This window comes from Prosopis cineraria, unplaced genomic scaffold (assembly GCF_029017545.1).
Source record: "Prosopis cineraria cultivar Desert tree isolate PC_DT_omini unplaced genomic scaffold, ASM2901754v1 PC10, whole genome shotgun sequence".
Classification (NCBI taxonomy): Eukaryota; Viridiplantae; Streptophyta; class Magnoliopsida; order Fabales; family Fabaceae; genus Prosopis; species Prosopis cineraria.
The window spans coordinates 28053661-28067020 of record NW_026555341.1 but is presented as its reverse complement, the minus strand read 5'-3'; the positions used below and the strand labels follow the sequence as shown (position 1 = coordinate 28067020).

The 13360-nt window shown below is 31.9% G+C and overlaps 2 protein-coding genes across 2 annotated transcripts; both read right to left on the bottom strand.

The window, feature by feature from the left end:
- Nucleotides 1-9162: 9162 nt before the first annotated feature.
- On the bottom strand, nucleotides 9163-10585 carry LOC129284576 (uncharacterized protein At2g29880-like). The gene is made up of 2 exons (XM_054920091.1): nucleotides 10041-10585; nucleotides 9163-9918 (listed from the first exon to the last, which is right to left on the bottom strand). The coding sequence occupies exons 1-2, from the start codon at nucleotides 10383-10385 to the stop codon at nucleotides 9337-9339; spliced, it is 927 nt and encodes a 308-aa protein (XP_054776066.1). The 5' UTR covers nucleotides 10386-10585; the 3' UTR covers nucleotides 9163-9336.
- A 15-nt stretch (nucleotides 10586-10600) lies between these two features.
- On the bottom strand, nucleotides 10601-13157 carry LOC129322529 (protein ALP1-like). Its single transcript, XM_054968836.1, has 4 exons — nucleotides 13063-13157; nucleotides 11435-11943; nucleotides 11129-11344; nucleotides 10601-11055 (listed from the first exon to the last, which is right to left on the bottom strand). The coding sequence occupies exons 3-4, from the start codon at nucleotides 11304-11306 to the stop codon at nucleotides 10601-10603; spliced, it is 633 nt and encodes a 210-aa protein (XP_054824811.1). The 5' UTR covers nucleotides 11307-11344; nucleotides 11435-11943; nucleotides 13063-13157.
- Between the last annotated feature and the right edge of the window lie 203 nt (nucleotides 13158-13360).

Below are 13360 nucleotides of genomic sequence, written 5' to 3'. Positions count from 1 at the left end.
CACTAGAATTGTAGAATAATCTGAAAGAAAGATATGATCACTAAAAAAGGGTACTTTTTCCAAAAGCCTGATATGAATGGATTCATTTGAGTGGATGATTTTAAAATTATAAGTGAAAATAATTGAGCAATTTTTAAAATAAGTTCTTAGCTAAAATTATGTGGTGAGAAAATAACTAATGAGGACTTATTATAAAAGACATTTTCAAATTTTCACATTTCAAACGTGCTCCTATAGCAGCAATATCATAAAAAGATTTTTAAAAAGTATTTTGAATTAATATCATGTTCTTGTAGTTGAACAAAATAATGAGTTATTGATGAAAAATCATGAAATCTATCCCATTAGATAAGCTCCATTCCTTAAAAATGAATCTGACTATACATAGTAATTACCATGGTCAGGGTCGCAACCATGCACATGGTCATGGCAAGGGACGCGTTGATTATCATTATTATCATGATGGTGGTACTAATTATAAACCTACTACTCACCAAAAGAAGCAAAATAATTAAGGGCAAAAAAGAGATAAGAGTGGTTTCTCAAAAACTATTGAAAATCAATGTTATTGATGTGGTATGAATGTGCATTAGTCACATACTTGTCGTACGCTTTAGCATCTAGCAAAGCTTTTCAAGCCTTCGTAAAAAGAAATTCAAACAATGTGAAAGCAAATTTCACTAATTAAAACGATGATGTTGAGGCAAATTTTGCATATAAGAATAGTGATATCAATGAGCTAAATGGTATTAAAGGCTTTGATGCTATGGCACATTCGGAGGTGGCTAGTTTCTTTGAAAATCAAGATTAGAAAGTTTGGTTGAGAAATACTTAGAAGAATTTGAATTATGTTTTATTTATGTTTTCATTTAGCTCCCTTGTTTTCTTTGTAATAAAATCATTATTGCTTGGAATAAATTTTGTTTTATTAAATATTTATTTAATACATTTTCTCTTTTGTTGAAGAATATGGATATTTCTCTTTCTTTCATTGGACATAAGAATAAAAATATATGCCTCATGGATAATGCTACAAAGCACATCATACTAAAAGATAAAAAATAATTTCTTTTAGTTAACAATAAGGGATGGGAGCACCAATATTATAGCAAGTAATACCAAATTAATTGATAGTTTTGAAAGAGCAATTATCATATTACCTAAGCAAGCAAAAATTATTATAAATAACGCATTATATTTATTTAAGTCTTAGAGAATTTTGTTAAGTTTTAAAGATATCCTCCGAAATGGGCAACATATTTTGAGACTACAAATGAGAAATATATTAAATATTTGCATATTATAGATTTTAGATCTAGAGAGAAATGTTCTAGAGAAATTATCCACGTTATCTTCTGGTTTGTGCTATACAAATATTAATACAATTGGAATAAATGCAACAATAAACAAAAAGTTTACTAATCAAGATGCATTTATTGTTTGGTGTCACCAATTAGGACATCTCAGGTTAACTATAATGTGAAGAATTATAAAAAATTCATATAAACATCCATTGAAGAACTAAATGATTTTATTGAATCTTGTGTTTTGATGATAATAAAGCCAAGAAAAAGGAGTTTGTCACTTGTGCAGATTATAAACATCATCAAAGTGACAAAACCTCCAAAAGTATGAGAATCAAGAGAAAACTTAGATTTGTAAGTTTACTTTATTTCGTTCTTCTTTAGATTCAATTGTAAGAACTAATGAGAGCTATCACATGTTTTAATAATGGCAAGAATGCATCATATTTGAACCAATTCTAGGCTCATAATAAGTCCTTTGGACTTAAGTGTCAAACCTTTAGAATACCTTGTGTTCATTTATCCAATTCATGCTTGATATGGTAGGTGCCACACATGTGTTGGCTACCTGTTATATATGATAGGACTTAGTAGATCCAATTTAAGCTTGAGCTAGAGTGAATCTCACTTGAATTAGACTTTAGAAGTTAGTCACTTTATTGTAACTCATTTCATGCTTGAGCTAGAGAGCGGCACAATGTGTTTTGGCATATAATGTATGGAAATATCTTAGAGATACTTTTGTGTTATGATTCATGCTTGAGTGAACTTTGTGACCATGCTTGAATTATTCATAGTGTCAGCTTGAAGTTTATTATAGTGACATTTCACGCTTGAGTTTGGATGATTCAAGTTTGAAATGAAGTTTTCCTTAGAAACGCTTAAGTTTGACTTATTTATAAAAAACTAATATGGCATTGTAGCTTACTTAAGAAAATTAAATATTTTCTTTGGATGATGGCACACAATGAAGTCCATATTTCTTCCCTCCATGCCAAACGTGGTTTCCAATCATCAACATGGAGGATAGCGTTATGCATCTACTCAAAGATTGCTCCCAACGTGCCTAAGACAAATGAAACGAAGTCATAGCACTAAGTAAGTGGGAGTAATTTTCAACATTTGAAGGAGAAGACATGATATTGTGGGATATGACAACTGATATTGGTAATGCTCATACCACAAAAATCCCATGGAAGCTCTTACTTGGTTATATCTATTAGGACTTCTAGTGTGTTCAATGCAATAGGTTATATTGAACCCTAATTTAATAATTACAAAATAAAGAAATTGTTATTTTGCAAATGATTATTATCGGCAAATTTAAGGAAATAAAGTTTATTTGATTAAGATCTTTAACCTTCCTTCTTGATAATTCTTTTCTATTTAGATATAATTATTTGAATTGCTTCTTATCTTTGAATTGATTACAGCTTAAATTAGATTGAATTAAAACTTTGTGCCGAAATCTTTCTTGGACATACTGGTGGAACTCATTCTTACCGATTTGACCAATTCTTACCCAAATATGTGCCTTGCTACGCAAATATCTCCCTCTATTCTTAGCCTCTCCTATTCATAACTTTACTACCGGTATATATAAGATCTACCTAAAGATTTCTTTCCTACTCAAATGAACAAGTTCTACTGAAATGTTTATCTCTATTCTTAGCATGATTTTTTTACTAATATAATAGAGTTCTGTCCAAATATCTCATTCCTACCCAAATGTTTTTTTTTTCATTCCAGTAGAAATCTTCTTTAATCAATGTCTTTTATGATAAATAATTCCAATATATCTCTCATCTACTAGTATGAAGCTCGTCACTATCACTCTTAATACATTCATACGCATACTAGTTTATCTTTCATTTACCTATATGAAGCTCTTCATTGTCACTCTTAATGCATTCATACATACATATGCCCGTATATTCCATTTCCTACTAATCTATCTTTAGAGATTTGTGCTTTGTTTTTCATTCCTTAAACAAAGCATCTTGAAGCTCTTCTAAATTCTAATTTTTTTTTTCAGCTTCCAATTGTTGTGTTTACTTTCTTATCATACTATAATACGCTTAAATACAACCATCCATGACATTAATCTCTTATTCATTCTTTGATTTATTTATTTTTACCTATATGTCTTTGCTCTACTAGTATTACTTTCTTTTACCTTTTGTCAGAACATTTAATGAAAATAGCTGTTACTTTCCTTAAGGTGCTAATAACATGCAAACCCATTGAAAAGCATTGTTTTACTACCTCAAATAATAAAGATGAAGTTTTCAATGGCAAGCTTATAAGTCTAACAAATTTATTTCAATAATTATTTATAATAGGACTAATTTATGAAGCAGGAAGAGAGAGAAGTTATTGAGCCAACTGCATACATTCAATTCTAACAACTTTATACTATTATGTTCATTATTTGTGAGCTTCATTGATTGTAAATTCACTTTTAAAGAGAAATATTCAATAAGAGTAGTTTATTTTTAAACTTACTTTATTTATCCCTATTTTCATTACTTGAAATAGAGAAACTTAAGCTAAAGAAGCTTAAGAGGGCTTATAATCACATATTATAAGAGGGAAAGTTTCATACTTAGTAAGAAGTCTGTATTGAGATGACTTAGAGTACAACCTCCTCTTATATATCCACTTAATATAAAAGAGACTACAGTGTTACAATTAACTCACATCATTCACAATAATTAAATTCCATTTTAAAAGTTTCAGTCAAAGACTTACTTCATAAAATCAATTAAATCATAATTCAATCAGAAAAAACTCAACAGAAATAAATCATACACTTTCCAAACACATAGTGGACATGACCCACCAGCATTTCTAATTCAAATGCATGCATTACAGCACATAAAATAAAACTAAATTTTGTCTATGCACCGCGGCAGACAGTCAGTGTACCGTGGCATGTGGCACAAAGCCACACGCTCTCTTTGTCTGTGTCGTGTGCCGCAGTACACCTGTCCATTTTTTTACTGTCATTTCGACAGCAAAATGAAGAACTTTCAGTGTGCACCAATTTCGCATACGACCTCTGATTGGAGTGATTCAAGTGCCCACATGAAACTTAGCTCATATACTAACTAATGAGATATGTTTGGACATGATCTAATAATCTGATTGAAATTTAAACACTTAGGTGTAAAAAGTCATTTTTTTTGAAAATTTGGCGCACCGAAGCGCTAAAATCAATCCCTTTCTTTTATTAGACCATACTAGGCCTTAAACCAAGTTCAAAAGGATCTAAAACACCTGATTGACCACAATTAATCACAATCATACACATATATCAAAATTTGACCCCTCTACAACCAATTTTCACAATTTACTAATTTCACAAATTATGCCATTTCTTGCATAACATAGCCCACTTGGCTACTTCTCAACTCAATCATATACAAACATATGCATTCATATTTATAATACAATCTTAGCCCTCAAATTACTCATTTCATCATAATTTTAGCTTTTGGCTTTAGATTCACCCATAACAACTAAAATACGATCTTAGCCCTCAAATTACTCCTTTCCTCATAATTTGTCCTTTAACTTAAGATTCACTAACACATAATCATTTCAACACCAACATATTCAAATCAAAGCTCCCTTGTCTCGAACAACACATATACATATAATTCGGGCTTAATTTCACAAAAACTCAATTCAATCATGCATGCAACCTATGGCACCTTTTAAGGCATTAAGGAGAATTGTTTTCAATATCACACCCTAACAGGGTACTAAAAAAACCTTATCATATGATCTTTATCATTCCCTATATTCAAGTAAACTCCCACCACTCAGATCATGCTTTCTCAAACCATTTAAGGTTCCCTTTTCACAATTTACTTTTTCTTATGCATAATATGTACACACACACACACATCACTTACATTACAAAACACAATTTCAATGCTCATTTTAACCAAAAGTTATTTTACACATACAATCACTCAATGCTATAAAACATGCTCAATTCAAAATCAGTTCATGCACTACATAGCATACTAGCATACAATTATAATAAACAGTCAAACAAAGAAAGTTATTCGGTTACCTTAATTTTTCTATCACTAGAAAGGTTACTCGTAGGATCACTATCGTACAGGCTTATTTCAAGCTTCCTTTCTCTACTCACGCATCCAATATGCTAATCTGAATAAATTTGGCACATTAATCATTTGGCCCATTTTGACTAAAAACTTATTTTTATTATTTAAGACTATATTCATCTGTAAACTCTTTTTCATTTATCCATTACTACTTTATATCACCTCAATAGGTCTTATTTCACTCAAGACAGATTTTGCCTTAACTTTCTCTCTCTAAAGACCCAAAATTAAGCCTTCGGGTTTAAAGCTCTACCGTTCAGCTCTAAACCAGTCATAAAGCTCTAATTTAGCTTTCAAGAACCTTTTTATTACTATTAGACAAGAATTAAACCTCTCAAATTCCACTGGTTCAATTTTTCTATAACTCATTTTTAGAGAAATTTGTGTAGAATGGAAGGTAAGAGTTATATGTAGCTTACCTAGCAAGTTACTGATCTGAATCACCTTCCACCGCTCCAAAATAACTTGACCTAGCTCCTCACCCCTTCTTCCCTCTCTGTTTTATGTGTTTCTCAAATTTTCTCTTCTGAAATTTTTTGAAATTCATGACTTATGGAGTGAATTTCTAGTCTATGCGTCGCGGTGCACAAAGCACGAGTCGTGGCGTGTGGTACAGTGAGACTTTATCTCACCATGCGTACTTGCTTCAACCTGAAACACTCTCTTATTACCCATATCTGTTCATACAACACACAAACTAGTCAAAATACCAATCAGTTCTTTGAATCTCTAATCCCACTTTAATTTTTACTTCTTCCTTGATTTACCTCTAAACTTAGGATTAAAAAATTCAGGAAGTTAAATAGACCCTAATTTAATCTTGGTGGATTTAGTGAGAAATCTCAAAGAGGTCGTGGAAATTGGATGTAGGCTCAAGTATATAGAATTAAGTCATTCTTGTTTGGTGATATTATTCTTTACTTATCTTTATATCTGCTTGAATTGCATTAAATTTTAATTAATCCAATTCACCCCATTTTGGGCATATTTTACAGGTCGTCTAGCATAGAAGAACCAATTGAGAATGCTTCTTATTAAGCTGTGTATTTAGAGCTATTATGGATATAGTCTTGCTCCGTTCTTATTCTCTAAAACTTAGTAGTAGGAACAACTCCACCATTCAAATCCCCTAATAGATGGTTTTATCAAACTTAATAATGATACCTCTATACTAAGAAACATGGATAGTGTGTGGGAGAGGGGAGTTCTACATAATAGTGAAGATAGTTGGATTAAGGGATTATATGTTGCAAAATGGACCCCTATCCTCCTACAATTGCAGAGGTTATGGGCATAACCAAAGGGTTGGGAATTTGCAAGAAGATGGGATTGAAAAAGGTTGAAATTAACAATGATTGTATTGAAGCCTTAAACATGATATTCAAAGACAACATTAATGACCATCCCTTCAATGAAGTGATTCAAATTGGATTATTTATTATGCTTTTGTGTATAGAAAAGCTAATGAGTGTGTCAAGTTGTTTGTTAAATTTGCTTCTGATTTGAATTTTCCCTTTTAAGTTTTTGATCATCCTCTACTTTGTTGCTGTAAGGTGGTGAATAATGAAAGGGTGTCTAAAAAGTAGTTAATTATTTTCTTGGTTGTAGTTTGTTACTTTGCTTTAACCAATACATCAAGTTATCCTTTTTATTATTAAAAAAAAACTAATACGAACTTATCATTTTAATAAAAATCAGTTATAAATTCAATAATATTTACTTGTCACTTACTCACTTTAGTTTTCAAACTACTTACTTGTGGAGAACATAAGTCAAGTTGTAATTTTTTTAAGGTTTACTTATCAATGTACTAAGGGGTACTTGTTAATATTGTTTAACATGTAAAAAGTGTTAATAATATTCAACTTGTAAAAAGTATTTTTATTGATCAGAGCACCTTGATACCTGCTTTATCTTTGGTTAGTAGTTGCAAATAATGTCCCATCAAGTCAACAAGATGGGGTATTTAGAGTTAAAAAAAGAAAGATCTCTAGTACTTTTTGAGACTTGTTTTTTATTTTTGAAAACAAAAAAAATTAAAATTTATTTGAATAAGTATTTTTTATTTAGTTTTTTTTAAAATTTTTTATTTTTTTTAAAATAAGAAAAATAAAACAACTTTAACTTTTTAAAAATAAAAAAACAAAAAAATTTTAAGTTATTTTCATTTTATTTTTCTTATTTTTAAAATATATTAAATTGATTGTTAAAAATTATAGCTACCTTGATCAATTTTTATTCTTAATCATTACTATTAATTGCCTATTATCATTACTATCACTCCATTTTTTAATTTTAAAACTTTTTTTTATTTAGATAATTAAACATATTTTTATTTTGCTTTGTTTTAAAAATAATTTTAAAAATTATATTGTAAAACAGTTTTTAAAAATAAAAAAAATAAGAACAGAAACTAAACATGTCTTTAATTTGCTTGATTTTCATTTCCTTTCACAATACAATCTTACACCAATTAGTAGGGGCGAAAAAAAGAAAAGAAATACTTTCTTTATTTCTACAACTTCAGTTTTCCTTCTTTCATTTTATGAATCCTTATATATTAGCTTCCCCTTGAAGATTTGCACATTGTTTGTCACCAAGGACTCTATTTTCAGATTCCATTAGTGGAAGAGCAAAGTTGTCTTCTCAATTCAAGTATCTTCTTTTTTATTCAAATTTTCCTTACTTCACCTTTTCTGCTTCCATGTTTCCCTTTTCCGGATTCTCTAAGGCCCCGTTTGGTATGATTGAATAGTTTTTGATGGAATTGGAATTGGAATTGGAATTGGAATTGGAATCAGAATTGGAATAGAATTGAATTATAAAAGTACGTTTGGTATGTCAGAAAAATTAGATGGAATCCTTGCATTACTTTTGTTTGGTATGCAAGACATGGAAATGAAATTATACTTAAAAGACAAAAATACCCCTATATAAAAATTAAAATAAAACATAATAAAAACTTAATTGTGTATCAATTTTCTTATGTATTTTATATATTAATGAAATATTATATAAATCATAGATTATATTTGTAACTATTATTCATTAGCTTGGGCCAAACAAAAAGTTTTATCATCAAAGGAAACATTTTCTTGAAAATAAAATTGGCAATGGTTCCCATCCCTTCTACTTTAAAATAAATACACTAACACGTAGATTTAGAAAAAAAATGTCAAACAAATCAATTCTACTTCTTATACCAAAAAAATATTATAAATATATAAATTATATACAAATATTATATATAATACTATCTTATATATATATTATAACGTTTTATATATAATGAGCAAAAATATCATTCAACCTTTTATACTCCCTTTTTCTTTTTTTTGCTAGCATATGATAGCATTTTCTATTTCCATATTCAGTTTAGCAGGATCTCAAATCTAGACCAATATTGTTTCAACCATGCTTGAGAAATATAGACCTTGGGAGTTGAATTCATTCTATAACTCCATAAGAAATGATTGTGAATTTGAGTAGATCAGAAAAAAAAAAGCTAGCAAATTGAACAGACTCATGAATTTGGCTAGAGAAAATGTAACTAGAAAGATTCATGCCTTTCCACCTCTTCCCATCACTAAGGATGAAGTTAACTATTTATCACATAAGTAGCATTTGTACAAAATGTCTGACTCAATTTTTTTGCCATATCTTCCAATGCACAATTTACCTACCATGGCAAAACCAAAAAATGAACTAAAGAAGTAGACTTGAGCACTTTACAATCAGACTTCCTATATATAAGGCAGCCACAACTATGTAATCAAAAAGGCTACCAACCATGACAGAGCCAAAAAAATATATCCATCATGGTTTACAATATAGACTTAGCTACACTATAATACCCAAAAAGAAGCAGCATATATGACTTACACATAACGCATTTATGCATAAAGTATTTTACGAACCACAGCTGCCTTAGCCTTATCTGGTAGGTTAGGAAATCCAACAAGAATTTTATCATCACCTATCATTTTAAGATATGCATCAGTGCGCTCATTGTCAGTAAGATCTTCAACCTTCAACAACTCATCATATAGAGCCTCTCTTCGTGCATCTAACATTGCTTCTCGAGCCAACTTGTCTAAACGAGCTCCTAATTGGGCAGAGGAATCCTTGATGTCTTGGGAAGTAGCTGCTAACATCTCTTTAAGTGCCTCAGTCAAAAACTCATCACGATCTTGACTAGTTCTTTTCCTTTTCTTAGACTTAGAAGTGCCAACATTTGTGTTTTCTGATGGATGGTCTGAGAATGTAATTGATGGATCCATCTCTAGTCCAATATCCACAGTATCTTCATCAACATTAGTAGCTATTGTATCAAACTCTGTATCAGCTTCAACCTCATGCACATCATTGCTTGAAAGTGACCCTTTTCCTACAGCTCTATCTTTTCCAAATATAGAGCATAGTGCATCAAAGAGAGGAAAGGGTTTGTTCTTGAAATGAGCAGCTTTTTTATGGCTCTACAAACACAAAATCACATAAAAATATCAACAGCTAGTAAGCTTACACACTCAAATCTGCATCAATATTTATTATAAGTATAAAAGCTGATATAAAAAATATTTTTCTAGTAAAGTTTTACCTTAACATACTCATCCCACACTTCCTTGTCTGCTGTGACACATTGTTTGTCGGGGTCCCAACCAAATCCAGATGTGTTTGAGCCATATAACATATCATATATGACCTGCCAACTAGTCTTCAAGGTCTTCAAACGAGATTGAATGTGAGGTACAGCTAGTATCTCGCATCCAGGTGACTTCTCCTCTATCATTCTTTGCAACTTCTTTAAACCTCCAGCCTTAAACCCATTATCTGCAACCAAGGTCCCATCATCACGAAGCTGAAGCAAGGATTGCACAAGAAGAGAGTCTTCCTCAGGTGTCCAAACATGATGGGTTGACTTTGTAGAATCGCCACCTGTCATGATCTTACTTAAACAGCAAAAATTATCATTAGTTTTAACATATCATAACACAATCAATTGCTATGAAGATAAAATATCATACATCACAATATTGCAAAGAAGGCAAACATCACTTAATAAAACCATTCATAATGTTGTCATTACACAAAACATACATCCACAAATTTTCAACTAGAATTCAAGTCACATCTAGATTTAGGTGTCTCTTCTAATGCTCACATACTGCCCCTATGACTCATAAGTTCAACAAACATTTCATTTGCCAAGGTATCACGAAAGTTAGCCCATGCATTTGATGTCTCAATTGTTTGAATGTAAGGTATCTCCATATCATTGGTATTTGTCTCCAATGCCTCTATGTCAATATCCAGTGGATCATCTCCTTGTCGACGGATCAAATTATGAAGGAGACAACACGCTATGATAACCCGATTATGGACTTGAGCGGGGTAAAATGAAGGACTCCTAAGAATAGCCCATCGTAGTTTTAACATTCCGAAACATCGTTCAATAACATTACGCGCAGATGAATGCCTCATGTTGAAGCATTCACGTGGAGTTAAAGGTTGCCGTCCATCCCTCCACTCACTTAAGTGGTATCGCTGACCTCGAAATGGGGCAAGAAATCCTTCACAATTTGCATACCCCGCATCAACCAAGTAATATTGGCCTACAAGAATAAAAGAAATTAACTTTAAGCTCATTACTACATTGATCATTACTAAAAAATAAATTAACATTACCTTGAGGCACTTTCAAACCATTCCTACGACTAATAGCATCTCGCAAAACTCTACCATCAGCAGCTGAGCCTTCCCAACCCGTTAAGACATATATGAATTGTCCATCCGGAGAGCAAACTCCCAACACATTAGTAGTTATTTCCCCCTTTCGATTTCTATATCTCGCTTTGTCAGCCATAGGCACCTTCACTTTAATATGGGTTCCATCAAGAGCACCTAAACAATACTGAAAATGGCAAATAATTAATTAAAAGAACAAGTAAATTATATCATTAATAAAAGTTGTGAATTAAGATATCAGATTACCTTAAACCACCTCCATTTTTCGTCCATTGAATCCTCAGTAATTGGCTCAGGTTTCTTTAGAAGCTCTCGATTCAATTTCATCATAGAGGTTAAGACCAAATTAAAATACCTACTAATAGTTTCACCAGACCTCCCAAAATAAAATCGTATAACTCTATTTTTTAAATGATGTGCAAGGATATGCAAGAACATTGCCACTTGCTCATCAACTAGCATGTTTTTGGTTGGTTTCAAACCTCCTATAACATCAAGCATAAGACATAACTTGTCGAATGTAGCTCTATTCATTCTAAGCTGGTTATAACAAGTAATGTCACTGTTATACACCAAGTTCCGTAAGTGGACTCTATTAGCATAGAAGTCTACCGTATATGGCCTTTGACTAATACGATTCCTACGCAAGGCTATAGTGGTACAAATGGCAAAGAAACATTGATACATAGAGTGAAGAACATGCATCCACCAAATCATCAAATGAACTATCACATCTCTCATTTCTGGATCCATAACTGTAGGTTATAAATTTTAAATATTAGGATAAAAAATTCTAAAACATCCAACAAATATCACTTTAATAGACTAGAAACAGTATAAAATTCTATTGGCAACAAAAACAGTATAAAATTCTAACATAAAACCCATATTTAATAGACTAGAAAATCATGAAACTCTAGTAAATCATCTTAAACTAAACACACATTGTGTCATACTAATTGTAAACAAGTTATAGATACAAAATCCACTAGTTATAGGCCTTTCAATATTAGATCCTGACCATGTGCAAGTAAGGAAAATAAATGGGAGAAACACTAAAATATGAGCTAGCCAAGTAAAGATAAACCAACAGTAGGTGGCAACAAAGTGGATAAGGGATCAAGAACAATTTGATTAGATGTATTGTACTTGAGATTGCGCTACAAAATTTTAGGACAGTCCCATAATAAATATTACCAGAAACGGATTGCCCATTTGCAAAACCTAGTCAAAGAAAGAAGATGAAGGAGATTCAAAGATCAAAAATTTTCAGATAACTTTTGCCACAGAAGTAAACTCTCGTACACTACACTTTCTGGATGCATGGTTTTGTGACAGTCACACTGAAAGCAGTGGGAACCACCGAATATAAAAAAATTTGGGTGGTGGAGTTGAAGATGCCGACAATATAGGCATCGTGAAAATAAACAAAACGGTGAATTTGAATTACTGTGCATCATCTGTAACTGGAAATCCAGAATCAGAGGAACATGCGAATAGCTTCAAAGATGGTGATAAGGCATCATGGTGAAGCTAGTCTCCGGTGGATAAAATTAAACACAATCTTTTATTAGGACAGTCCCATAATAAATATTTTCTGAAACAACAGCCTACAGTAAGAAGTCATGAATACGGCAAAAACACAATCTTTTCCAGAATTCCAGAGGCTATGTCTCTTCCTTTCAATAAAATTCTCCGCCTTTCCAATCTTCTCCGCCTCCTTTCAAGCTCGTCATTCTCTATTCTCCTTTTTTTTAGTACTAATTAGTTTAATTTTCTTACCCAGAAAAAAACCTAGCTTAAACAGGGGAGGCGGCAAAAGGATATAAAATCACGGAAGAAAAAGAATGGAGGAGGGAAGTCGATTGCCATACCTTGGTCGCGAAATCCAAAATACCAGTCCAGACCGCGTTGTCCGTCGTCTGTCTCGTCTTCAATCTTGCCACAGCTCTCGCCTTCTCTCGTTCTGCAATAGCTCTCAGCTTTCTCTCCCTCTGTCGCGACCGAGCGTGAATGTGTGAGTGAGGTGAGGCCGTGAGGGTTTTATTTTTTTTTGAGGGCAAATTTGTCATTTTGAAATTTGTATGAGGGCAAAAGTGTCTTAAATATTACAATTCTATAGAATTGCTCCCAATCCCAATTCCATAGATTTACATAAGGAATCCAATTCAG

Excerpts from the sequence above, each read along its gene's own strand:
- LOC129284576 (XM_054920091.1), bottom strand. The coding sequence starts at position 10,385 with ATGACAGGTGGCGATTCTACAAAGTCAACCCATCATGTTTGGACACCT. Across the intron at positions 9,919-10,040 it reads TGTGGGATGAGTATGTTAAG|AGCCATAAAAAAGCTGCTCA; the intron begins GTAAAACTTTAC and ends TTGTGTTTGTAG.
- LOC129322529 (XM_054968836.1), bottom strand. The coding sequence starts at position 11,306 with ATGGCTGACAAAGCGAGATATAGAAATCGAAAGGGGGAAATAACTACT. Across the intron at positions 11,056-11,128 it reads TGGTTTGAAAGTGCCTCAAG|GCCAATATTACTTGGTTGAT; the intron begins GTAATGTTAATT and ends TTATTCTTGTAG.